Source organism: Phocoena sinus, chromosome 6 (assembly GCF_008692025.1).
Source record: "Phocoena sinus isolate mPhoSin1 chromosome 6, mPhoSin1.pri, whole genome shotgun sequence".
NCBI classification, from domain to species: Eukaryota; Metazoa; Chordata; class Mammalia; order Artiodactyla; family Phocoenidae; genus Phocoena; species Phocoena sinus.
Genome location: NC_045768.1, coordinates 75811802 through 75837983, shown reverse-complemented (window position 1 = coordinate 75837983; position 26182 = coordinate 75811802). Strand labels below are relative to the sequence as shown.

At 38.3% G+C, this 26182-nt stretch overlaps 2 protein-coding genes across 2 annotated transcripts in view; both read left to right on the top strand.

Annotated features, from left to right (window-relative positions):
* The window catches only part of MOB3B (MOB kinase activator 3B), a 234077-nt gene extending 222365 nt beyond the window's left edge, over positions 1–11712 (top strand). Inside the window, exon 4 of the mRNA XM_032636199.1 lies at positions 11612–11712. Within this exon, the coding sequence (XP_032492090.1) occupies positions 11612–11623 (12 nt within the window). The 3' untranslated portion in view covers positions 11624–11712. The remainder of the gene's footprint in view (positions 1–11611) is intronic.
* On the top strand, positions 11623–25070 carry EQTN (equatorin). The gene is given in 8 exon segments (XM_032633888.1): positions 11623–11737; positions 15146–15232; positions 18811–18861; positions 20121–20180; positions 22561–22714; positions 23195–23340; positions 23343–23437; positions 24909–25070. Coding segments are annotated over 8 exon segments (870 nt in total).
* The last annotated feature ends 1112 nt before the right edge of the window (positions 25071–26182 follow it).

The following is a 26182-nucleotide window of genomic DNA, read 5'->3' as shown; positions in this document are numbered from 1 at the left end:
GATGCAAGAAATGTTTGACAAAGACCTAGAAGAATTAAAGAACAAACAAAGAGAGATGAACAATACAATAACTGAAATGAAAAATACACTAGAAGGAATCAATAGCAGAATAACTGAGGCAGAAGAATGGATAAGTGACCTGGAATACAGAATGGTGGGAGTCACTGCCATGGAACAGAATAAAGAAAAAGGAATGAAAAGAAATGAAGACAGCCTAAGAGACATTTGGGACAACATTAAATGCACCAACATTTGCATTATAGGGGTCCCAGAAGGAGAAGAGAGAGAGAAAGGACCTGAAAAATATTTGAAGAGATTATAGTCAAAAACTTTCCTAACGTGAGAAAGGAAATAGCCACCCAAGTCCAGGAAGCACAGAAAGTCTCAAACAGGATAAACCCAAGGAGAAGCATGCCAAGACACATAGTAATCAAATTGACAAAAATTAAAGACAAAGAAAAATTATTAAAACCAACAAGGGAAAAACAGCAAATAACATAAAGAGGAATTCCCATAAGGTTAACAGCTGATTTCTCAGCAGAAACTCTACAAGCCAGAAGGGAGTGGCATGATATATTTAAAGTGATGAAAGGGAAGAAACTACAACCAAGATTACTCTACCCAGCAAGGGTCTCATTCAGATTTGATGGAAAAATAAAAAGCTTTACAAATAAGCAAAACCTAAGAGAATTCAGCACCACCAAAGCAGCTCTACAACAAATGCTAAAGGAACTTCTCTAAGTGGGAAACACAAGAGAAGAAAAGGACCTACAAAAACCCAAAGCAATTAAGAAAATGGTAATAGGAACATACATATTGATAATTACCTTAAATGTGAATGGATTAAATGCTCCAACCAAAAGACACAGGCTCGCTGAATGGATACAAAAACAAGACCCACATATTTGCTATCTACAAGAGACCCACTTCAGACCTAGGGACACATACAGACTGAAAGTGAGGAGATGGAAAAAGATATTCCATGCAAATAGAAATCAAAAGAAAGTTGGAGTAGCAATACTTATAGCAGATAAAATAGATTTTAAAATAAAGAATATTACAAGAGACATGGAAGGACACTCTATAATGATCAAGGAATCAATCCAAGAAGAAGATATAACAATTATAAATATATATGCACCCAACATAGGAGCACCTCAATACATAAGGCAACAGCTATAAAAGCGGAAATCAAGAGTAACACAATAATAGTGTGGGACTTTAACACCTCACTTACACCAATGGGCAGATCATCCAGACAGAAAATAAGGAAACACAAGCTTTAAATGACACAAGAGACCAGATAGATTTAATTGATATTTATAGGACATTCCATCTGAAAACAGCAGATTACACTTTCTTCTCAAGTGCACATGGAACATTCTCCAGGGTAGATCACATCTTGGGTCACAAATCAAACCTCGGTAAATTTAACAAAATTGAAGTTGTATCAAGCATCTTTTCTGACCCCAATGCTATGAGATTTGAAATCAATTACAGGAAAAAAACCGTAAAAAACACAAATACATGGAGGCTAAACAGTGCACCACTAAATAGCCAAGAGATCACTGAAGAAATCAAAGAAATCAAAAAAAAAAAAAATAGAAACAAATGACAATGAAAGCATGATGACCCAAAACCTATGGGACACAGCAAAAGCAGTTCTAAGAGGGAAGTTTATGGCAATACAATCCTACCTCAAGAAACAAGAAAAATCTCAAATGAATAACCTAACCTTAAATCTAAAGAAACTAGAGAAAGAAGAAGAACAACAACAACAAACCCCAAAGTTAGCAGAAGGAAAGAAATCATAAAGATCAGAGCAGAAATAAATGAAATAGAAACAAAGAAAGCAATAGCAAAGATCAATAAAACTAAAAGCTGGTTCTTTGAGAAGATAAACATAATTGGTAAACCTTTAGCCAGATTCATCAAGAAAAAGAGGGAGAGGACTCAAATCAATAAAATTAGAAATGGAAAACGAGAAGTTACAACGGACACCGCAGAAATACAAAGCATCATAAGAGACTACTACAAGCAATTCTATGCCAATAAAATGGACAACCTGGAAGAAATGGACAAATTCTTAGAAAGGTGTAACCTTCCGAGACTGAACCAGGAAGAAATAGAAAATATGAACAGACCAGTCACAAGCACTGAAATTGAAACTGTGTTTAAAAATCTTCCAACAAACAAATGCCCAGGACCAGATGGCTTCACAGGTGAATTCTATCAAACATTTAGAGAAGAGTTAACACCCATCCTTTTCAAACTCTTCCAAAAAATTGCAGAGGAAGGAACACTCACAAGCTCATTCTACAAGGCCACCATCACCCTGATACCCAAACCAGGCAAAGATACTACAAAAAAAGAAAGTTACAGAACAATATCACTGATGAACATAGATGCAAAAATCCTCAGCAAAATACTAGCAAACAGAATCCAACAACACATTAAAAGGATCATACACCATGATCAAGTGGGATTTATCCCAGGGAGGCAAGGATCCTTCAATATATGCAAATCAATCAATGTGATACACCGTATTAACAAATTGAAGAATAAAAACCATATGATCATCTCAATAGATGCAGAAAAAGCTTTTGACAAAATTCAACACCCATTTATGATAAAAACTCTCCGGAAAGTGGGCATAGAGGGAACCTACCACAACATAATAAAGGCCATATATGACAAGCCCACAGCAAACATCATTCTCAATGGTGAAAAACTGAAAGCATTTCCTCTAAGATCAGGAACAATACAAGGATGTCCACTCTCACGACTGTTTTTCAACATAGTTCTGGAAGTCATAGCCATGGCAGTCAGAGAAGAAAAGGAAATAATAGGAATACAAATTGGAAAAGAAGAAGTAAAACTGTCACTGTTTGCAGATGACATGATACTATACATGGAGAATCCTAAATATGCCACCATAAAACTACTAGAGCTAATCAGTGAATTTGATAAAGTTGCAGGATACAAAATTAATGCACAGAAATCTATTGCATTCCTATACACTAACAATGAAAGATCAGAAAGAGAAATTAAGGAAACAATCTCATTCACCACTGCAACAAAAAGAATAAAATACCTAGGAATAAACCTACCTATGGATGTAAAAGACCTGTACTCAGAAAACTATAAGACACTGATGAAAGAAATCAAAGATGACAGAAACAGATGGAGAGATATACCATGTTCTTGGATTGGAAGAATCAATATTGTCAAAATGACTATACTACCCAAAGCAATCTACAGATTCAATGTAATCTTGATCAAATCACCAATGGCATTTTTTACAGAACTAGAACAAAAAATCTTAAAATTTGTATGGAGACACAAAAGACCCCAATAAGCCAAAACAATCTTGAGAAAGAATAACAAAGTTGGAGGAATCAGGCTCCCTGACTTCAGACTATACTACAAAGCTACAGTAATCAAGATAGTATGGTACTGGCACAAAAACAGAAATTAGATCAATGGAACAGGATAGAAACCCCAGAAATAAACCCACGTATACATGGTCACCTTATCTTTGATAAAGGAGGCAAGGATATACAATGGAGAAAAGACAGTCTCTTCAATAAGTGGTGCTGGGAAAACTGGACAGCTACATGTAAAAGAATGAAATTAGAACACTCCTTAACATCATACACAAAAATAAACTCAAAATGGATTAAAGACCTTAATGTAAGACCAGACGCTACAAAACTCTTAGAGGAAAATATAGGCAGAACACTCTTTGACATAAATCACAGTAAAATCTTTTTTGACCCACCTCCTTGAGTAATGGAAATAAAAACAAAAATAAGTAAATGGGGCCTAATGAAACTTAAAAGCTTTTGACAGCAAAGGAAACTATAAACAAGGCAAAAAGACAACCCTCAGAATGGGAGAAATTATTTTCAAACAAATCAACCGACAAAGGCTTATCTGGAGCCAGCCAAGCAAATAGAAGGAAAAGAGCCCTCCAAGCAAAAAGCCCCGATGGAAAAAGACCCTCGGGCAGGAACAGGTTCTTTGAAGCACTGAAGGAACACTAGGGTGCCTGGGGCCCCGGGAGGGAGTTGGTGGGTGGCACAGACACAGCTGGAGAGGTAAACAGGGGCCAGATCACACAGAAAATGAGCCTATCTGATTCCAACACCAAGAATAGGGGTCCACTCTCTGAGAAATAGTTTCTTATTTCTCTCAACACCATGGGTCATATAACTGACAAGATTCTCTTTTTTGTATTATCTCTCTCTATGAAGGATAGACCCAATTCTATGCCAACCTTGAACATGGTCATGGGACTTTACAGTTGCCTTTTAAAGCTGATTTCTGCTTAACTGAGTCCCTGAACTTGCTTTTCTATCTCCCCCACCCCATATTTTATTATTTTTATGTTATGCCGTTATTTTCTGTACCTCTTATAAACTTCCTAAAATCCTTTCTGGGATAAGATGCACTGAAGTTCACATAAAATAAGTGTAAATATCATGGTAACTTGTTCACTGAGTCAGGCTTGGTCACTGCTCAAATTCCCGTTGCATTTGAAGGTGAACTTCACATTCTCACTTTTGTGGAGGGCAGATCATTTAACTTCAGTGTATGTTTAGAGGCCCCCAAGTTTTCATTCATTCTGGTGTCTTTATTTATTTATTTTTGGCTGTGTTGGGTCTTTGTTGCAGTGCGCGGGCTTCTCATTGCGGTGGTTTCTCTTGTTGCAGAGTATAGGCTCTAGACGCACGGCTTCCATAGTTGTGACTCATGGGCTTTAGTAGTTGTGGCTTGTGGGCTCTAGAGCGGAGGCTCAGTAGTTGTGGCACATGGTCTTAGTTGCTCCGTGGCATGTGGGATCTTCCTGAACAAGGGCTCGAACCCGTGTTCCCTGCATTGGCAGGTGGGTTCTCAACCACTGCACCACCAGGGAAACCCTATTCTGGTGTCTTTAATCTTTTTTACTGTGTAAGTTTCCCTTTTGAAGATATGAACATGGATCATCACTTCAAGTTGAATGAGAAGATATAAGATTGGAGAGGCAGGAATTAGAGCAGGATTTGGGACAAGGGTGACCATTGAGAAGAAAGAAAAAGACAACAGTGTTCAGAAGTTCTGAATGTTTCTGAGTCGACTAAATTTGAAAGTAGGTACATTGTCACTTCCCCCTTCACCTTCCTGAAAATTACTATCCCAAAGCCTTAGGTAGGGTCACTCACAGTAGGATATGTGCCAGGGTGGGGTGGAGGGAGCCATGTGGCCCAGAATGGGGTGTCAGAGCTCAAGCAGGATGAGAAGGGCATCTGAGTAGGAGGAGGGATGCTCGGTATGGAATACTGGAACCGAATCAGGATCGGGAGGGAATCCATGCAGGGGTGAGGTGGGAGGTAGCCTGGCATGGTGTATTAGAGCCCAGGTGAAATGAGGCGGGCATCTATGTAGGAGGGCTGCCTACCATGAGGTGGCAGAGGCCAGTGGGGTGAGGACGTCATCTATCTGGGAGAGCAGCCTGGCAGAGGGTGTCAGAGCCTGTGTGGGTTGTGAAGGGCATCTAGGCAGCGGGAGGGAGGTAGCAGCAATGGAAGGTTGATTCTCTACCACGGGGAGGAGGGAGAAGTTAATCAAACAAGTAAATATACTCCATTAAGTATAATGGAAGCCAGGTTTCTCACCATCAAAGAAGGGGGCTATAAATGTGTAAACAGTTGTTGGTCTGAAATTAAAGTAACTGTTTGAACCCCATGTTTTTGCTATAGATAGATATAGAAATAAATATAGATGTAAATATATGTACGTATATATATGCGTATATTACATACACATATACACTTGTACATACACTGTATTCCTGTCTCTGTCCACTGAGAAGACCTGACCACAGTGGTGTTCTGATTCAATGAACACATCTAGTGTCCAGATCTTGGCATGTGGATACTATTGTCCCCTGAAAGGAACCAGGAATTCTTAGAGATGATGGTTGGTTCCACGGCTGGGGCTGGGAAAATCCAAGATGAGTGTGGAAGAGTGAGTATCAAGAGCCTGGAAATGTTCATATGCTTTAAGGTAGAAATTCCTCATTTAGGAAACGATCTAAATGAAATCATTATAAATGCTGAAAAAAATTTAGCCATAAATATGCTCATTACTTTACTGTGTGTAATAAGGAAAACCGGAAACAACCTAACCAACGATAAGGTAAATGACCCAAAAAAGTAATAAATATTCACTGAATTGAATATTATACAGATATTAAAATTAAGTGTGTCAGAATGCTTATATTATAATGTTAAATTATAAATACAACATCTAGATTCAGTATGAGTACAACTTCTCACCAAGATCTGGTTCTTCCCTGCAGCCTTCTAGAACCCCTACTCCTATATCTCATGTACCCCAGTGTATATCAGTGCCTTGAGGTGTGGTTGGCATTCTTGCTCTTCAATATCTTGACTTTTGTGCTCTCAAAACCACCTATCCTCCCAGGTTTATGCCATTTAACAATACCACTCTCTACCACCCTACCCACCATCATCATCTTTGTCATTCTCTACACCAGCCTCATTCACGAAAGACCAAGGTACCACTTTCCCACAGTTCCTCTCATTTCCAAGTCTTACACATCCTAGGGAGCTTCATTGGCCCCAGACAACACATCATGGTCTCTCATTTTACTTAATTTACATCCCAATGCCAATGTTCTTCTTCCCCTCTAATCTAATTTAGCAATCTGAAGCCAGGCCCTTTGGACCTCCTTATTACACAGCACTGTTCAGCTTTGAAGTGTTAAACTTCCAGACCCCACTGTAAATCAGTTTTTCCACTCTTTACTTAGCAGCCTCAATGTTCTTGTCCCTCTGTCCTAATGCATCCACCCTGTTATCCTGAATCTTTGGATAGCTATTAATTAGCAACCTCCTTAAGACTTAGGTTAAGTGGCAGTTTTTAAATAGCAACCTAATTAAACAACTTCAACCTGGCCAGATTCCATGCAGTCTTCCCTTGCCTCTTCTATTAAGTTGTGAATGAAGGATCTGGTTTTAAACCCAACATTTTAATATCAGCAGATATTTCTCTTTTACTATATGAGTCACCATGTTAATAAAATACCCTTACTTCAATATTTCTATTTATCTAGAAGCTAAAAAAACTTTACATAAATAAAAAATAATAATATAAATAAAAAGGATCTGGACCTGGGGAAAAGAAGCTCAGATACTCAAAATGATACACAAAAGTACACATTGATAATCAAGGTTCTCACTTAACCCAGAGGGCACTATAAATTCTTGACAGTCCCACAAAGAGAGAAAAGAGATTACATTCTGTTCAAAAGAACTTTCTTATATTTTATTGAAAGATTCTAGTTCTTTGAAAATTAGCAATCCTGAATGAAATGGTAACTTCTGTTTAGTTTGAGAGTCTGTTAAAAAGAACCTCAGTTCCCTAACCATTCCGATGAAGCAGAGTTCATTGTTCTTGGTTTTACAAAATTACAATGATATAACAAATCATTTACTTTATTTTATGTCATGTGTAAACTTACTATTTAGATTTAAGGAAAGTAATACTTGTATTTCTACTTGTATTTACTTTCCTAGTAGGGTACTGGTGTGTTATGCCTCTTAAAAAGCTGTGTATATGAAAATCTCACCAGCGCTAATCCCTTTAGGCATGAAAAAAATTTATCTGTATAGAAAGTAAATAAATTCTTTATGAAGTAAATAAATTCAGGAAATAAATTCAACCCAGTAAATGCCTCGAATATCTACTTGGTATGATATCTAATTTACTTATTTTTCCAGATGAGGAAATTCAGGGTTAGAGAGATGATTTGCTCATGAGCACATAGGTAGTAAGTGATGGAGCTAAGACCCAGATATATTTCTTCTTACTCCTGGTCCAGTGCTCTTGTTGGAGAAGACACCGAAATGGAAGGGGCTTATAATCCAGACATGGTCAAGAAACAGGAAATAAAATAAAATCATAGATTAGAAAGTATATCTAATGACATCCTTGGTATTAGCAATGGACCCTTCTTAGGGCATTCTTCAAAGGCATAAAATATATTTTAATATATAGAAAGTAAACATACACTCTTTTTAAAGATAAGTTTTTACTCTATTGAGTAATAGAATATTTACATTCATGGAAATGATAACTACAGCCTCAACTGATGATATACAGTGAGGACACATTCAATTTTAGTTTCCATAATCTCTTCCCAAGAATTCAAAGAGTTTATGTAGTGTTTGTTTGCTGGAGCTGCCATAAAGAAGTACCACAAACTGAGTGGCTTAAACAACAGAAATTTGCTGACTCACAGTTCTGGAGTCTAGACATCTGAGACCAAGGTGTTAGTAGGGTTGGTTCCTTCTGAGGGCTGTAAGGGAGAATCTGTCCTGTGACTGTCTTCTAGCTTTTGGTAGTTTCTTGGCAGTCTTCAGTGTTCCTTGATTTTTGCTGTATCATCCCCATCTCTGCCTTCATCTTCACATGGCATTCTCCCTGTGTGTGTGTGTGTGTGTGTATGTGTATGTGTGTGTGTGTGTGTGTGTGTGTGTGTGTATCTGTTCAACTTTCCCCTTTTTATAAGAATAGCAGTCATGTTGTATTAGGGGCCCATCCTACTTTAGTATGACTTCATCTTAACTAATTACATCTGCAGTGACCCCATCTCACACAGGGTCATGTTCTGAGGTACTGGAGGGTTAGGACTTCAACATATGAACTTGGGGGTGGGGAGCCACAGTTCAACCCATAACACTAGTGATATACTCTAGAAAGAGTACTGGTCATGGGACAAAGGAAAATTAGAATCAATTTTTCAACAAACTTAGTTTCATAAACTCGAATGTTTAAAAAAAAATCTACCAATTCACTCTACCAGTTCCATTACACGTAGAGAGGGTTTGTCCCATCTGAAAATAAGCATAACTATTCTAGGAATATAAGAGGATTCTGCAGAGAGAACAACTGGTAATTCCACTGGATGCCACCTCCTCCCCAACCCTGGAACTTCTGACTTTTGCTAAGTTTCATCATGGCTAAGCTCCATCAGCCAAAGCTGTGCAGTGGTTCAGGGCAACCAGGGGCATGCTTGCTCCAATTATCTCCCCTTTTCTATGTTGCACCCTGTTAGGGAGATGCCAAAGTAAAGGGCTCCAGAAGCCTGCTAGCTCTTTACTCACATCTCTTCTCCACTTCTCAGCACCCACGGAAGAAAGGGCTGGAGGACCTAAAAGAAAAACAGTACCACACACAGGACCACCTCCCTTTGGTTGACTGAGGACTGAGGCTGTGATCCTAACCATCTTTTCCTTTAGGATAAGTCCTCTCTGCTTCCTCTCACCCTCTTAAGCAATTAGACTCCTGCCGAGTTTACTCTTTAGTACCTCAGGTATGCCCAGTCGGTGCCACGCTGGCTGGACTTCATTTGTGAGCCTTCATTATACTGAAAAAACATTCAAGTCTTTTTAAACTTGTGCGCTTTTTTCCTGATGCTTGTGTCATTTTAATTATGAATATTGTCTAGAGCTGAGAGACTCCATCAATAATAATTACAATTGAGGGAGGGGATGTTAGGTGTCCTTTAATATGAAGAGCAATATTGGTGGTATTGTCCATTTGATTTCTTACCTTTATTGCTTATTATATGAGTTATTATATGAGAAATGTATGGATAATATTATCCAGGCCTAAGTCCTCTTCTGACTGTTAGATAATTTTCTCAATCTGTATGATGTGAGGTAAAAGATGGGTTTCACTGATAAAATGTTTTTAGCAAAACAAATATTTTATATTCTATAAAGAATATAGGTCTTAAACCCCCCCAAAAGGATGTTTCAAAAAACTTTCCCCTAAAGAATTACAGTTAAGGGCTTCCCTGGTGGTGCAGTGGTTGAGAGTCTGCCTGCCGATGCAGGGGACACTGGTTCGTGCCCCGATCCGGGAAGATCTCACATGCCGCAGAGCGTCTGGGCCCATGAGCCATGGCCGCTGAGCCTGCACGTCCGGAGCCTGTGCTCCGCAACGGGAGAGACCACAACAGTGAGAGGCCCACATACCACAAAAAAAAAAAAAGAATTACAGTTAAGATAGCCCATGAACCAGAATTTGCAGGGCATTTGGATTGAATTTTGGTATCTGATTAGTTTTTTAGGAGATACTTTGTGGTTATCCAAAAGAACATACAGTATTGTAAATGCTTTGAAAACCAAAAAGGTCTGTTCTCATCTATCAGCAATATTAATTGTTCTTTAAAATCCAGGAACCAAAAATTTACATTACCTCATGAAAACATAACTCTTAATTTTCAAAGAAAATCTTATAGTGGTTTATTTTAAAAAAAAACACCTAAAAACTATTGTAGGACCAAAGATAAAGACATCAGAGTGAGTCACAAAGCTTTTGGAAATTCCTCCCCAGCATTCTGATCTCCATTTGGCAGTGACATCATAATGTCCCTGCTAGTTATAGGACCTCCTGGGCAACAAAAAGGAAACTCTGAGACACAGTAGATCACTGGATAAATCACGTCATTTTCCCAATGAATTTTATATTGTTCATTATTTTATGCGGGGTTTTTCACCCAGAGATTAGTGGTACGGATCCCACCGATGAAGGTGAGCATTTAAAACTTTCATCAAAATAGCAGACAAGAAACATGATCCATTATCCTAGAAAATTGGTCCATAGCAATTTTTAAAAAAATTTTATTGAAGTATCGTTGATTTACAATGTGGTGTTAATTTCTGCTGTACAGCAAAGTGACTCAGTTATACACATATATATTCTTTTTCATATCCTTTTCCATTATGGTTTATCATAGGATATTAAATATAGTTCCCTGTGCTATACAGTAGGACCTTGTTGTTTATCCATCCTATATACACTAGTTTGCATCTGCTACTCCCAAACTCCCAATCCTTCCCTCTCCACCTGCTTGGCAACCACAGTCTGTTCTCTATGTCTGTGAGTCCGTTTCTGTTTCATAGATATGTTCATTTGTGGCATATTTTAGATTCCACATGTAAGTGATATCATCTGGTACTTGTCTTTGTCTGACTTACTTCACTTAGTATGATAATCTCTAGGTCCATCCATGTTGCTGCAAATGGCATTATTTCATGCTTTTTTATGGCTGAGTAATATTCTATTGTATATATATATATATACCACATCTTCTTTATCCATTCATATATCAGTGGACATTTAGGTTGTTTCCATGTCTTGGCTATTGTAAATAGTGCTGCTGTGAACATAGGGGTGCATTCATCTTCTTGAATTAGAGTTTTGTCTTGGTATATGCCCAGGAGTGGGATTGCTGGATCATATGGCAACTCTATTTTTAGTTTTTTGAGGAACCTCCATACTGTTCTCCATAGCAGTTTCACCAATTTACATTCCCACCAACAGTGTAGGAGGGTTCCCTTTCCTCCACACCCTCTCCAACAATCCGCGGCAATTTCCTATAGGATGATATAAAGTTTATTGTTGGAAATATGGTATAACTTAGATTTTAAATCTCTGACTCAAATCCTTTGTGAAAAAATGCAGTTAGAAAAAGAAAAAGAAAGTAGTCAAAGAAATCAACATATTTCTGATCTCTGGTCATACTTTTTTTCAGGGCCTGAGATGATGCCCTTACCTGAGCAGCCTGTGGCTGAACAGCCACATAAAGTGGAAGAAGAAAATAAGGAGAACGTTCCTGCTAATGAGAAAACTGACGATTATTATGAAGGTATAAACCAATGTAAGCTTTTCAAGTTAATAGCAATACATATACAAAAGCTGATTAGACTGGTTTGATTTATTTTTGATTAGACTGGTTGGATTTATTTTAACTCTAAAACTCCTATAATCATTTTATTTCCCACTTAAATTTTAACTTACCTTATAGACGTTTCAGCGTATGAGATGAAATCCTTATCTCCTACAACTTTTTCCATGAGGTGTTATGAAGTTTAATAAGATTCTCTTGGTAATTGTCTATAATTAACATAGGGTTTATCATTAGCAGTATGGTTATTTATTCACTTTAGTAACAATTGACCTAATTTTATGGTGAGTTAACCAAAATTTATTTGGAGGTGTGTGTCAGCTTTCTAGGGCTTCTTGAAACAAAGTACCACAAACTGGGGCTCAAAGCAAAAGAAATTTGTTCTCTCACAGTTCTCACAGAAGCCAGAAATGCAAAATCAAAGCTTTGGCCATGCCAACCTCTCTCCAAAGCCTCTAGGAGACTATCTTCCCTTGCATCTTCCAGCTTCTGGTAGCCCCAGGAGTTCCTTGGCTTGTAGCAGCAGAACTCCAATCGCTGCATCTGTCTTCACAAGTTCTTTCTGTGTTTCCATGTCCAAATTTCCCTCTTCTCAATAAGGACACTGTTTTGGATTAGGAGCCCACCTACTCGCATGTGACTTTGTCTTAACTAATTAAATCTTCAATGACTTAAATTCCAAATTAGGTCACATTCTGAGGTACTGAAGGTTAAGACTTCAACATAGCTTTTTGGGGCAAACAAAATTCAACCCATAACAAGATGACTTTGAGATGTTTGGAAGGTCCACTGAACTTCAAATTATTCACCATTCATTGTATGGGCTTTCTTTCCATGTCCTTACAAGGTCCACCATTGTAAAATGTGAAAAATTCATAAGAAACTCTTGCTAAAAATTAAATATAATTGAGATTAAATCTAATTATCCTGGAATCTTTAATAATATTAATCAAAGAAAACAATAGAAATACAATTAAGATATACACATACACATACACTCAAGTACTTCGAAAATTATAATATGTAAGTTGTATTTCTGTATGTTCTTTGGTGAATCACTGTCCTCTTTTGTAGGTTAAAAAAATCCCTGATGCTCAGAGAGGTCAATTGCCAGGTTTCATAGCTACGAAGAAGCAGTCAGGAGTGGTGTCCAGTCTGTTCACCACAGGCTGCCTCTACTGTATGCAAAATGATGCAGTTATTTCCTTTTCAGGATGTACCTCTATTTTGAATTACCAGAGGGAAAATAAATCAAGAGCCTGATGATTACTTTGATTAAAGAAAAAAATCTTTCTTACACACACACACATATATATATATAAAACATAAATGGGATTATACTAAAGGATTGTATTATGACTTGCTTTTTTCATTTCACAACTCCGGAGCTCTTTTCACATCTACCTCATTATTTTTAATGGATATATACTATTCCATAAAATGATATGTTCCATAATTTATCCACTGTCTTTTTAAAGAATTAGATTATGTGCAGTTTTTTCCCTTGTACATTCTTCTCATGTACACTTGGGTGTATCTCTCTTTGGATAGATACCTAATACTGGTATTTTTGAATCAAGGATAAATCTTTTAAAATATTGATAGATACCACAAATTGTACTCCAAAACTTATCTACCAATTTACATCCCCCAAGAATGCGCCACAATATCACATCACATACAATGAATATTGTTAATCATATTTTGTGAATAAGTGAGAATTTTTCATTACTGTTTTAATTTGCACTCTGATTACTTTTGAACCTGAGAATTTTTCTCTGTATTTATTGGGCATTTTTATTTCTACTTCTGTGATTTACCTGTTCATATCCTTGGCCCATTTTTCTATTAGGTTGTATTTTCATTTGTTTGTAGGGGCTCTTTTTATATTTAGTATATTAATCTTTTCTCTATGGTAAAAGTAACAAGTATTTTCTCCCAAGCTGTTGCGTATCTTTAAACTTATTTAGGTATCTTAATCACAGAGAAAATTTTAAATTTTATGAGATCAATTCTTGATTAATTTCTTCTTCATTTTGTATCTTATTTAGGTAGGCCTTATCCAATCCAAGATATTAAATTATTTTCCAATTTTTGGATAATTTTATATTTTGGTTAAAACTCTTAGGTCTTTTTTTTTTTTTTTTTTTTTTTTTTTTGGTACGCGGGCCTCTCACTGTTGTGGCCTCTCCCGTTGCGGAGCACAGGCTCCGGACGTGCAGGCTCAGCGGCCATGGCTCACGGGCCCAGCCCGCTCTGCGGCATGTGGGATCTTCCCGGACCGGGGCATGAACCTGTGTCCCCTGCATCGGCAGGCGGACTCTCAACTACTGCACCACCAGTCTTAAATCCAATTATTTTTGTAGATGGCATAAAATATGCATAAAACTTTACATTTTTCAAGGAGGATTGCCAGTTGTCTAACACTAGTTCCCTACTGATATGAAACTCACATTTAATATAATCTAAATTCCATTTGAAATTGGTCAGTTGCTACCTTTTTATTGTTTCTTTGATCTGTCTTTCCCTACAAAAATACCACAGTGTTTTAATTTTCATACTTTCATAACTCATAACATGAATATTGAGCTGTGATTTCCTTTTATTTCTCCATAGATCTAGCCCAGAAATTCTTCAAAATTAATGGCAGTGTGTGTGTGTGTGTGTGTGTGTGTGTGTGTGTGTTGGGGAAATGAATATATATATTTATATACTAAACACGTATATACATTCATGTGTGTAAAATTTTCTGTCATTTCATGAGATTTTAGAAAGGGGAGACATGCATATGAATGTTCAGTCTGGCATCTTGATCCAATTTACTTTGACTCTGGTTGGGTGGGTATGTCCATTATTTTTGAATTACAGCCAGCCTCACTGACACCTCTTAAGAGCAGGATTCTTTATGTGCATATGTAAATGTGAATGTATTGGGGAGATCTTGATTGTTATTGAAGTACGTACTTTTTAAGCTGAACTATTACAGTCTAACAGAAGGTTCAAGGGCAAGTGAATGCTTCTTACTTGGCTAAAATTTGACAATGTTAATACAAACAGTGATAATATTACACATCTACGAATCCTTTGGCACCTATTATGCATCTATATATTTTTTTTGTAATTTCCTTAATAATTTCTTTTCAGAAAGAGTCAGTTAGCATAAGGATACTGGTTTGGCTTTTTTCCCCATGAATTTTATTTTTGACCCTTGCCCCACTTGTTATTTTGTAGCTGAAGAATGTCTCAAATACTTTATTATTCTTTTCTTGGAATTAGTTAGTGCATATGTTTTAAGAAAAAAAAATCTGGTGAGGAAAAATGTGAAAGGAACAAGAAGTGACTTAGCAAGCTGCTGAAAATTTTTGATCTTATGTTTTTAAGATGTGTTTACAACACAAAATCCAAATGACACACAGTCTGAAATATCTGTGAGAGCAGCAACTGACCTGAATTTTTCTCTAAGAAACTGTGAGTACTGAAAGACACCATTGCAAATATGAAGAACGCTTAAAGCAAGATTTCAAAATAGCACTGCAGAGTGTTGGGTAGGAAAAAGGTCTTAGTGGAGCTAATATCGTCAGGGAGTCTTAGTTCCTAAAATAGGGAGACTCCACCATAGCCATTGCATTGATAAATTCAGAAGACAAGGATGTTCTTATATTTCTTAGCCTCATATTTTTGGTTTGTGTGGAAAGAAAAATGAAATAACTAAATTTAGGACTCTAGAAAATTGTTTTTTCTTAAACCCACATTTTTACTTCTTTCTGCTTTGCACTTTCAGCTTCAAATGTTATTTCTTTTTTGCATCTTTCCACCAAGTGTAACTATTGATAGATAAAACTGTTGCCAGCATGTGACTCTGGAGGCCATTAAAAGTCTCTAAAGGGCTTCCCTGGTGGCACAGTGGTTGAGAGTCCGCCTGCCGATGCAGGGGACGCGGGTTCGTGCCCCGGTCCAGGAAGATCCCACGTGCCGCGGAGCGGCTGGGCCCGTGAGCCATGGCCGCTGAGCCTGCGCGCCCGGAGCCTGTGCTCCGCAACGGGAGAGGCCACAGCAGTGAGAGGCCCGTGTACCGCAAAAGAAACCAAAAAAAAAAAAAGCAAACAAAAGTCTCTAAAGTACATATACCACATCTTTCACCTTGAAGTGTCAATAGCTCATATCTATGAAAGACAAGGAAAAGGGGATGAAAATAAATAAGGCAAGAGAGCATATTTCTGGCTATGACAATATTCAATATTGGGAAAAGCCAGACTCAGCAATGCCTAATTATTAATAAAGCTACTTGACAATAATGAAATATTTTGAGCAATTCCAAAATTTGTGGCATAAATGGATAGGGACATTTCAAGGGCATACATTAATTAGACAAACCTCTCATGGGAATTTTGCTTGCACACAGCAGACAACATCTTGAGCTGTTTGGGATCAGACACACAGAGCCAATTCTTAAACAGACCAGGTACCTCAAACTCCCTTAGGAAATGGATTATTGAAGACCACAGGACCCATGGAAAAGATTCCAAAACCCTAACTTCTCTTCCTACAATTCAGGTCCCCAAAGGATTGTCAAAGCTGTATTGGGATAAGAAATTTTTGCCATTTTAAAAGGGGCCCTAACAGAGGGAGACATGTTGACATGGCGGGGACATTCTGAAGGAGCAAGCTCCCCAAGGAGATGGAAATCTCCAGAAAAATTTTGACTAACAATTCTTTTAGTCCCTAAAACGATGAGAGCAAGGCAGTAGTGAGACAGTCCAGACGTTTTTCTCCAAAATCAAGTCTGAAGGTTGCATAGCAGAGTTAAAGGATTACTTACCAATTGTTCCAGCCCTGCCTGAATCTGTGTCAACTCTGGTAACGGATTCTTTTTTCCATCCTTCCTTGCCAACAAGATACCTGTGCTGTTTGTAGGCTCAGTAGAAATCTTCCTAGAAGTGGGGTTGCCTGTACTTCTTATGGAACTTTATTGACTCCTGTATGAAGCAATTTAACTGAAATTGCCAACTTCGTGGGGAGAACAATGGTCCTTCAGTCACAATTGTTCCCAAATACACTCTTGCTGACATACCTCCAGATGGACACATCGTAGACTGAGATATATACTAAATCAGGCCTGAAAATCCTTGATTTGTAGCCCCAAATCTTTAGGGCCAAAACTCTGTTTTGAGTAGTTAACATGCATGTGTTTCCAGTTTGCAAGGACATTGATGTTACAACTCTTTCATGTCACCACCCTGACCAGCAACCAACTTGTCCTGAAGTGACAGTATCACTTCAAGGCCTGTTCAGGGAGCCATGTGAAGCCAATGTCTCTCATCCAATAGATCTTCCATACGGTCAAAGGAAGCCTGTGGCTCCACGCTCCCAGTTTTTCCTCACTCTTGCAAATTAGAGGCATATTAACCTCTCCTCAAGCAACCCATTATCACACAAACATCATTCTTCAAAGCCTTCTTCTTTCCCCTCCTTTAAGGTATCTCAGGAAAATGTCAACATCTTTCTCTTTGTTTTTTTTTTGTTTTGATATTTTTTGTCTCCTTCTATTTTTTTTAGCTTAAAAAATGCCTAATCACAAATGTTGAGTCATTATTTTTATATGCTGATAATCCATTATGCCTTTTCATAGATGAACTCGTCAATGAAACAATGACATTACCACCTCCTGAAACAGTCAGCAATGAAGAAGAAAGTAAAGAACCTATTGAAAAAACTATTCACGGTATTAAAGTTACAATACTGTAGTCAGACCTGGAGCTTATCATTATATGACTTAAAAATTTAACTTTCATTAATCTGAGTATTTCGTAAAGTAATAACATGCTTAAAGAATTTGTACTACTACAATTTAAAGTCATCCTAAAATCTTTTAAATGGTAAAAAAATCTAAGACTCAATTTTCAGATTTACTTGACGAGTGATAGGAAGTGAGCTCTTTTCAAAATACAACTTTATTTTAGTAAAATGTATTACATTTATATTTATATTAAATATATATTTATCTAAAATATCATGTGTGTATAAATATATAAATATATTTAATACATTTTTATATAATTTTAAAATAATGATATAACAATCACATGCTTGAGAAATAAACTTGCCTCTGCTTAGAGTCAATTGTTGGTGTTTCCTAAGATTATTAATGGGGGAAAGTTCAGAGTGAGAGTTTACAAAATCAAAATTATCATTTTACTTTTTCTGACAAGAATATTGTTCCTTATAAAATACTTGTGAAAACATAACAACCCAGGATGGCTGTCCTCTCAGGTCTTGAAAGAGGAGTGGTCTAATTGAAGACAGTGGACTGTTATTACATGAAACCCTATGTTCTCCAGTTCATGCAATCCAAGTATGTTTCTCATATGATTACTCTAATATTATTCACTTTCTTGATATATTTAAATATAGAAATCTGATCATCCTGGTTGGCCCCTTCTTAAATACCCTCAGTAATTTTCTACTAGGTTTGGGGTCATATTATAAGTTCTTAACCAGGCATTCAAGTCTGAAATGATCTGACCATTGAAGAACTTGCCGGTCTCATCTCTGGTCACATTCCTCACCCACATTCTCCACTCCAGAATACCTGAAGCTCTCAGAGCTTACCGAACCTGCTTATGACACCTGAGTTGGCTCACAGTGGAATGATCTCTCTCTTACATAGTTTGTCTGGCAAACAATTTCTAGTCCTCTGAGCCTATATGGGAGCATCGGCTCCCTCTCAAAGTGTTTCTGGCTTTTGGAAGTTGAATTAGATCCCTCTGTGCATACCACCTGTACATCTCTATGAAAGCCCTCATTACCCTGCAACGTAATTAACAGTGATTCTTGTCTGTCTCCCAAATTGAGAGTGTGTTCCTTGAGCATAAGACCTTGTTCATTTCTGTAACTTTAATGCCAACCACAGGGTCTGGCACATGATAGGAACTCAAGGTATAACTTTTAGATGACTAAAGTAACAAACAAATGAAGGTTCTATCAAAAATTTACTGAAGCCAAATTACCTTATTTTGTTATCATGTTCTATTTTGTTTTTTAAACAGAACCAACCCAGAGACCAAATGAGCCTGCATTTTGGACAATGTTAGCTAAAGGTAAACTCATAGTAGTTAGGTAGCTGGGAAAATGTTTTGGTTTTCTAAAGTCTTCTGTAAGAAAGCCAAGATCAGTGTAAATTGTTCTAATACTAAGAATTAATAAGTTAACATTTTGCTGCCATCATCACACGTAATAGCAAATGCAAAACAAACCCAGAAAGCTGATCAGTGTCACACATTTTCTGATTCTCTCCCCAAAACTCTTATTTTCCTACAAATGTTGCAATCTAGTCATTTAATTTATGATTAAAAATGTTAAATAAGGCTCTTGCTCACTATAATCCCTCTTTGTATTTGGAACAGTGTGCACATGGAGAGGCACGGATGAATGCAAAGTATATATCAAAATATATGCATGCCTGAAAGTAACATATAAATCATAAATGTACAATCATGCATGTATAAATGTAACATGCATAGCATTTGTATGTATGCATGTATAAATGTAACATGCATATCATCTATATATACATACATGTATAAATAGAATTCATTTATCACACACATATATGCATGTGTTATAAATGTGAAATACATACCATATTCAATGGATCCTAACTTGCAGATTCTGTATTTGTGAATTTACCTGTATCTAAAATTTATCTGGAACCCTCCACTTGCAGAACTTTCACAGTCATTTGTGGACACACAGCGTAGCAAAAAAAATTTAATTGCCTGATGCTCTTGTTCCGAGCTGAGGTAGAACAAAGGACTTCTTTTTTCAGCTCTCATGCTTTAAACAAGTTCCTTTTTTGTGGTCTACTTAGTGCTGGATGTTTCACATTTTTGTGCTTTCTGTTGGCGATTTTGCTATTTTAAATGCCCCCCAAGTATAGTAGTACAATGCTGTTTAATGTTCCTAAACACAAGAAGGCTGTGATGTACCTTAGGAGAAAAGTGTGTGTATTATATAAGCTTCATGTAGGTGTGAGTTATAATGCTGTTGATTGTGAGCTCAATGTTGATGAATCAGCAGTATATACTAAATAAAGTGTCTCTAAACAGAAACACACACATAAAACAAGGTTAGATATTGATTGGTTGATGAAAATGTAGTGACCAGAGGCTCACAGGAACCTAACCCTGTATTTCCCTTAGGAACAATGATGGTTCAGTATTCACTAATTCAGTGCTCACATAGCTTAACTACCATGACTACCATGAACAATGAGAATAAGCTGTATACACACACACATATACACACACAAAAGTAAGTGAAGTTTGTTTACCATAACACCAATTTATTGTTTTAACAGCTATAAATGCAACCATCAATGAGGACAACCAACAAGATCAATTTTTTCACCCAATTCCAAGTAAGAACAAAATACTTCAATTAAAGGAATGCATAAATACTTTCACACATTTTAGTGTCTACATGGTGATACTGTTTTCCTCAGTAAGGTATAGAATATGTAAGAAGGTAGCATGGTGGCTGACATCATACCAGAGAGGACATTTACAGTTTTAGGAAAGTTATGGTTCCTAAACAGTGTTCTTCAATGACCACATTGCAGATGACTATTTCCATCTCCCTGTTTTGTAACTTACATTCCTGAAATAGTAAACCAAATGAAGGAGTAGGCAAGTGAACAATATTTAGGATGCAGTTGTCTTAAATTGACAGACTTTTTTGAGCAGTTTTAGGCTTATAGAAAAATTGAGTAGAAAGTACAGAGTTCTCATATATTCCCCCTGCTCAGTTTCCCCTGTTATTAAATATCTTCCATTGGTGTTCCATTTCACAACGAGGCAATATATTAATTTTCCTCAAACCTCTGTCCTACAAAAAGACATTGAAAAAGAAATAGCATCTGATAATACATCTAAGGCCTGTCACCTCAATTCTGTACTGGATTATTTGACAAGCACAGCCATTTGCCTTTCAGTGCATCAAGAAAACAGACTCAGTCTTCTCTGTTTAGAAAAGTGATATACAGTAATGACAAGTGCTTTAGAAATATTTTGTCTTTTCAAGTAATTAAAATGAGCATCACTGATTTTCTATTACATATTGAGCACATACTACACTATACATACATTATTATGTCAGCCCTCACAGCAACTCCATGAAAGTTGGTATTATCTCCATTTTACCGATGAGGAAACTGAGGCTTAGAGAAAAAAAAAAAAAAGCTGTCCAAACTTGTAATTCGCTTTTCTATAATTTCCAATGGTTAGGAATTTCAAACCCTTCTCTAGTTTTGACCACCACCTTGATAAACAAAATGTACTATAAGTACACCTATTTACAAACACCCTTTTAAGGAATAGCAAAGCAATTCAGGAGCACAGTCCATTTTAACCTAATTTGTTTGTTCCCAAAATAATCTCCCTCAAAGTCAAGATATCAGTCATTGGCAACTGTGTACATTTCACTCCCCTTGGTCTAGGATTGCACTTGGACAATTACAAGTTTTTTAAATATCAGAGAGTTAGACGTGGGAGCTTGTCATTGCTTATTACCAAAATATCATTACCTAGAAAATCATGAAAACCGTTGGAACTTTTGGGTGGTAGGAGGTTGGGGGAAAGGAGAGAAATAGCAACATGGTTATTTAAAGTCACCATTAAATGCCTGTTAAGTCAGACATATATTCAGGAAGATATAAAATTTGGCAGTAAAGATATATTTTCATTACTTTAGTAAAAAGACTTTTGACATTTCTGGATCCAGACATGATTTTTATTATATAATGTATTTTAGAAATTTAACTAAATTTCCATTTCTTTAACATCAAGTACACTAGATTTGATCACAGTAATAAAATGGCAAATTCAGTTCTTTTTTTTTTTTTAATTTATTTATTTTATTTATTTTTGGCTGTGTTGGGTCTTCGTTGCTGCATGCGGGCTTTCTCTAATTGCGGTGAGTGGGGGCTACTCTTCATCGTGGTGTGCGGGCTTCTCATTGCGGTGGCTTCTGTTGTGGAGCACGGGCTCTAGGCGCGTGGGCTTCAGTAGCTGTGGCATGCGGGCTCAGTAGTTGTGGCTCGTGGACTCTAGAGCTCAGGCTCAGTAGTTGTGGTGCACGGGCTTAGTGGCTCCATGGCATGTGGGATCTTCCGGGACCAGGGCTTGAACCCATGTCCCCTGTGTTGGCAGGCAGATTCTTAACCACCGCGCCACCAGGGAAGCCCACAAATTCAGTTCTTAAGCCTTGTGGAGAAAGCATTGTAGTACGTCATCCTTTTAGCTTAAAAGAAAGTCAATGTATGTCCCAACAGTAGAATTGCATCTTTCTCTCTTGAAGGACTAATCCCTTGTGTGTAATTTCATCACATTTTTAATAGTAATCTCTTCAGAGTCTTGAATTGTTTTTTTTTTTTTTATTCAGGGAGGAAGTCTGATACATATTTTAACATCTGGTAACCTGGGTTTGATACCCAATTTTGCCACTTATTAGCTATGTACCAAGGGCAAATCCATAAACTTCTGTGATCCTGGAAAATGGAGCAAAGAACAGCTCCCCCAAGATTGCTGTGAAGGGGAAAGGTAAAAAAGTTAAGAGTACTTGGCTGTAGGGAGTGGCCTATAGCCTTCTCCTTTGCATTGCGTGAGGGTAGTGGGGAGAATTCAGTGAAGGCTCCGGGTGGTGAAGGCTTCTCTTCAGTTGCTTTGCGATCCTTATTCCTCCAGGAAAACGTGCTGAACAGAGTCACTCTTTCCCATTGCATTTTCTTTCTTTCCTCTCAGACTCTGATGTGAGTGCTACAGATGAAGACAACCTGGCAGAACTACAGGAAGCCAAATTAAAGTTAATGCTGTGCCTCTTGTTGATGACTCTCTTCCTTTTTGTCATCCTCTTGGCAATCTGTAGTGCCGTGCTGTACAAAATGAAGACAGTGAAGTAAGTCTGCAGACCTCTGGAGTCAAAAAAACACATGAGAGGAAACACCCAACCTGCTCTCTTTAGTAGAGTGCTAGGCAAACGTGACTCCCAAGTTCATAAGGTATTCATTTTGGCTCCATTTCCCCTATTTGGAAAGGAGCATGGGGCTGTCTCTCAGGGAATATCCCACTTGGACTTTTTCCCAATATTTTAAATAGTCATCTAGAGATAGAAACAACCCTAGTCAATTGGAAAGGATATAGAGAATCTAGAAATGCATTCTCTTTTAATAGCCTTGAAACAAAAGGGCTATGACCTCTGTTCTAAATAGCACATCTGTGTAGGGTCTAACATTTTTCATTCATTTATATAGTGTTATAATACATAGCTAATACACTGGATAGAATTCATATATCACTTTAAGATGCTTTTCTAAGCCAAGCTGCAAACGTACACAATTAAAAACAATTTTTGATGTATGTATTTTTTTTTTTTCAGATATAAAAAAGCTTGTCAGAGTGGTGAATACTCTGTCAACCCAGAGCTGGCAACTCTTTCTTACTTTCATCCATTAGAAGGCGTATCAGACACATCTTTCTCTAAGACTGCTGAGAGCAGCACATTTTGGGGCACCACTTCTTCAGAATTAGGAAATCAGACACAAGGTCAAAATCTAGGACAACGGACGTGGTTTCCACAGGCTCAGATGAGACAGGCATGAATGATGAGTCAGACTTCAGAGTGAGGAACAGAGAGAGGAACCCACTGATTAAATTTTTTGTCATAAAAAATACCTTGGTGACACTCATGTTATGATTTGGAAACTCTACTAAGACCTTCAAACTTTCTGGTGTTTTAAAAGGAGGGCACATTCAATAAAAAATCTCTCAGCTATAAAAACTATTTAATGGAAAAAAATAGAAAGGAATAAGGTGTGGAAAACTTCATCAAGTAAAACGGATCCTGGACAGTGACTTAAGGAAGGTATTCATTCTAGGCTGGTTGTTTGTAAAATGAGAACATTTAGTTTTTTACCTTACTTGGGGGCATTTTGAGGACTTTCAGGGTAATCACTACTAACTACGCCCCTCCCCACCACCAAAGCAAAAAAACACACCTGTTCATGTTTTACTGGCAAAACAGGTGTGCCGTATCAAGAGACAAAACTAGCACTAGAGACTCTTAGCATTCTTCAATTGTTTCCAAGTCATCAGGGTCCTCTCATAGGACAGTAAGATGTAGGACCTTCTAAAGTATCCATAACCATTTGAGATAACATTGTTTTTCAGAAGAAAAGAAAGGAAGGAGGGATCCCAGCATGTAATTTCCTAGAGGGGGATCCATGGACCCTGAATCTTTTAGAGCTGGAGGACCCTTCCTTCTCTCTTCCCCAAAGCACCCAGGCTCAGTACGTGCTATTGAAAGAAAAGCAAACATCTCAAAGACTAATTGAAGTCATCAGTGACTTATGAGCCTATCTATCCTAGGAGTATTTCAGTTTACAAAGAAGAACAATGGAATAGGGAACTGTTTCCCTTTTAGGAATCAGTTTCAACTGGAAGGATTTTAGGGACATGTACCAGGTCCTTTGTGGGTATGTGTTGATGATGGGAAGGGGAAGAACTTGTCCTCCTAAATTCTCACCTACTTTATGCTAGGCACGTTGGTACATTACAGCACACTGAATCCTACTACCCTATGAAAGGCAAGTTTATTTTATAGATCAAGAAAGGAGAACTCGGGTAAGTCAGATACCTTGCCTAAGATCACCTGCTAGAGAGAGGCAAAGTTTAGATGTGCTTCACAGCTGAGGTTCTCTCCATGATCCATGAAGGTTAATAGCCAAACTTATAAGTCAAAGGATGTTGTTTAGGAACAAGGTAGGCATCCACAAGGCAGGAGATTCCTTAATCCAAGGGTCCTTTCAGCTCTTGGGAAATTGTTTTCTCTACCTGTAGGTTAGGTCTTTATGAACCTTCTTCCCCATGGAGGACAGACACACACTACACTCACCTGACGCGGCCCTACCATCTGTTCTCTGAGTCATTCCCTCCCTCGTTATTTTCTCCCCTGACGCCAGCCCCAACCTCCCCATTGGCTGGGAAAGCTATGAAGCTCCGCCTTCGAGTAGCAACGGACTATATAAGGCGGTACCCTGGCTAGACAAGAGGCAGTAGGGTGTGTGTTAAGCTTTGCCTGCTTTTGCCATCAGTGCACACAATTTTCGAAGCCAGAGGAGGTGGCCTTGAGCAGTAGCCCATGCTGCCCTCCGTGGGTTACTTTTGCCATTTTCCATGCCCTTTTGACAGCCCCGGGGGTCGGTGCCAGCGTTTGTGCTGCCAGTTCAGGCACCGGGAAATGCGGTGGGAACTGAGTGAGGCAGCTCGTGGCAGCAGCTTGGAGGTGCTCGGAGTGCAGCGGAGCCATGTTGAATCCATGGGTGAGAAAAGGCTTGTGGGTAGAATGTCAGGTGGGCTTGGGGAAGGGTTGGCCACCAACCGTTCCCACCTTTTTACCCCACCCACCCTTGGAAGGGACCACAAATTTTCTTGCTTGGAAAGAGATGTAAGGGTTGCTTTTGTCTCCAGTACTAATGTACTGTACCTTGAGAAAGTTACTCAATATGGCTTTACTATGCCTAAGAGGGCCAAAAGGGATGTTAACTATATATTTTTTTTTAATTGGTTTCTCATCCTCAGTTGGCATAACTTGCAGATACCGTTGTAGGTAGCATTGTAAAGGGCAGTCATGGTGTTGGGGGCGGGGCATGAAGAATGTCAGGTAGTCCTTACTGAAGTTCGCTTTCTTCTACCCCCTCCGCTAGCCTAGAAGTGAGGAGAGGGTCATACAGCCCAGGCTGGTGTGTATGTGTGCTGGGAGGAGGAGTGTCTTTTCATTTGTCCCCCTGCTGACCCTCCATCCCATGACTAAACCTGGATTTCCTAAACAGGTTGTCTGGACCTCTGATGTGTTTGTCTCCTCTTAAAGGACAAAATAAAACCAGTTCCTTTTTAACTCGTTTCCCCCCATTCCGAAACACCCTTGCATTTCCTTTCTCTGATGCCCATAATCTGTCTCTTCCCCAGCCCTCAAAAAGGGCTGTTTACTCCACCTACCTACTTAAGGGCAATTCCTATAGAGTGGCTATTATGGGCAAGAGGAAAACAAGCACTTGCCTTCGAACGAGGAACCAAGTTGTTAAGAGTTCCCAAGGGTAAATCTTCCCAGCATCGCACACCCAGGTTCAGGAGCCTTAAGGGCTAGTCCTTAGTCCCTCTTACTTCGCCCCTCCCATGTCAAGTGTGTTCGACATATACCGAGCAGTGAGGGTGCAATGCAAGATCCTGTTTGAGGACGTTCTTCGAGAGCCTTTTGGGTGGTCACACAGTTCCTGAAACCGTGGAGCAGGGGCGTCCCAGGGACGTTCGGGAAGATGGTTGGCTTAGGCTGGTCATCCGCAGAGAATCTCCGCCCCAGTAACAGAGC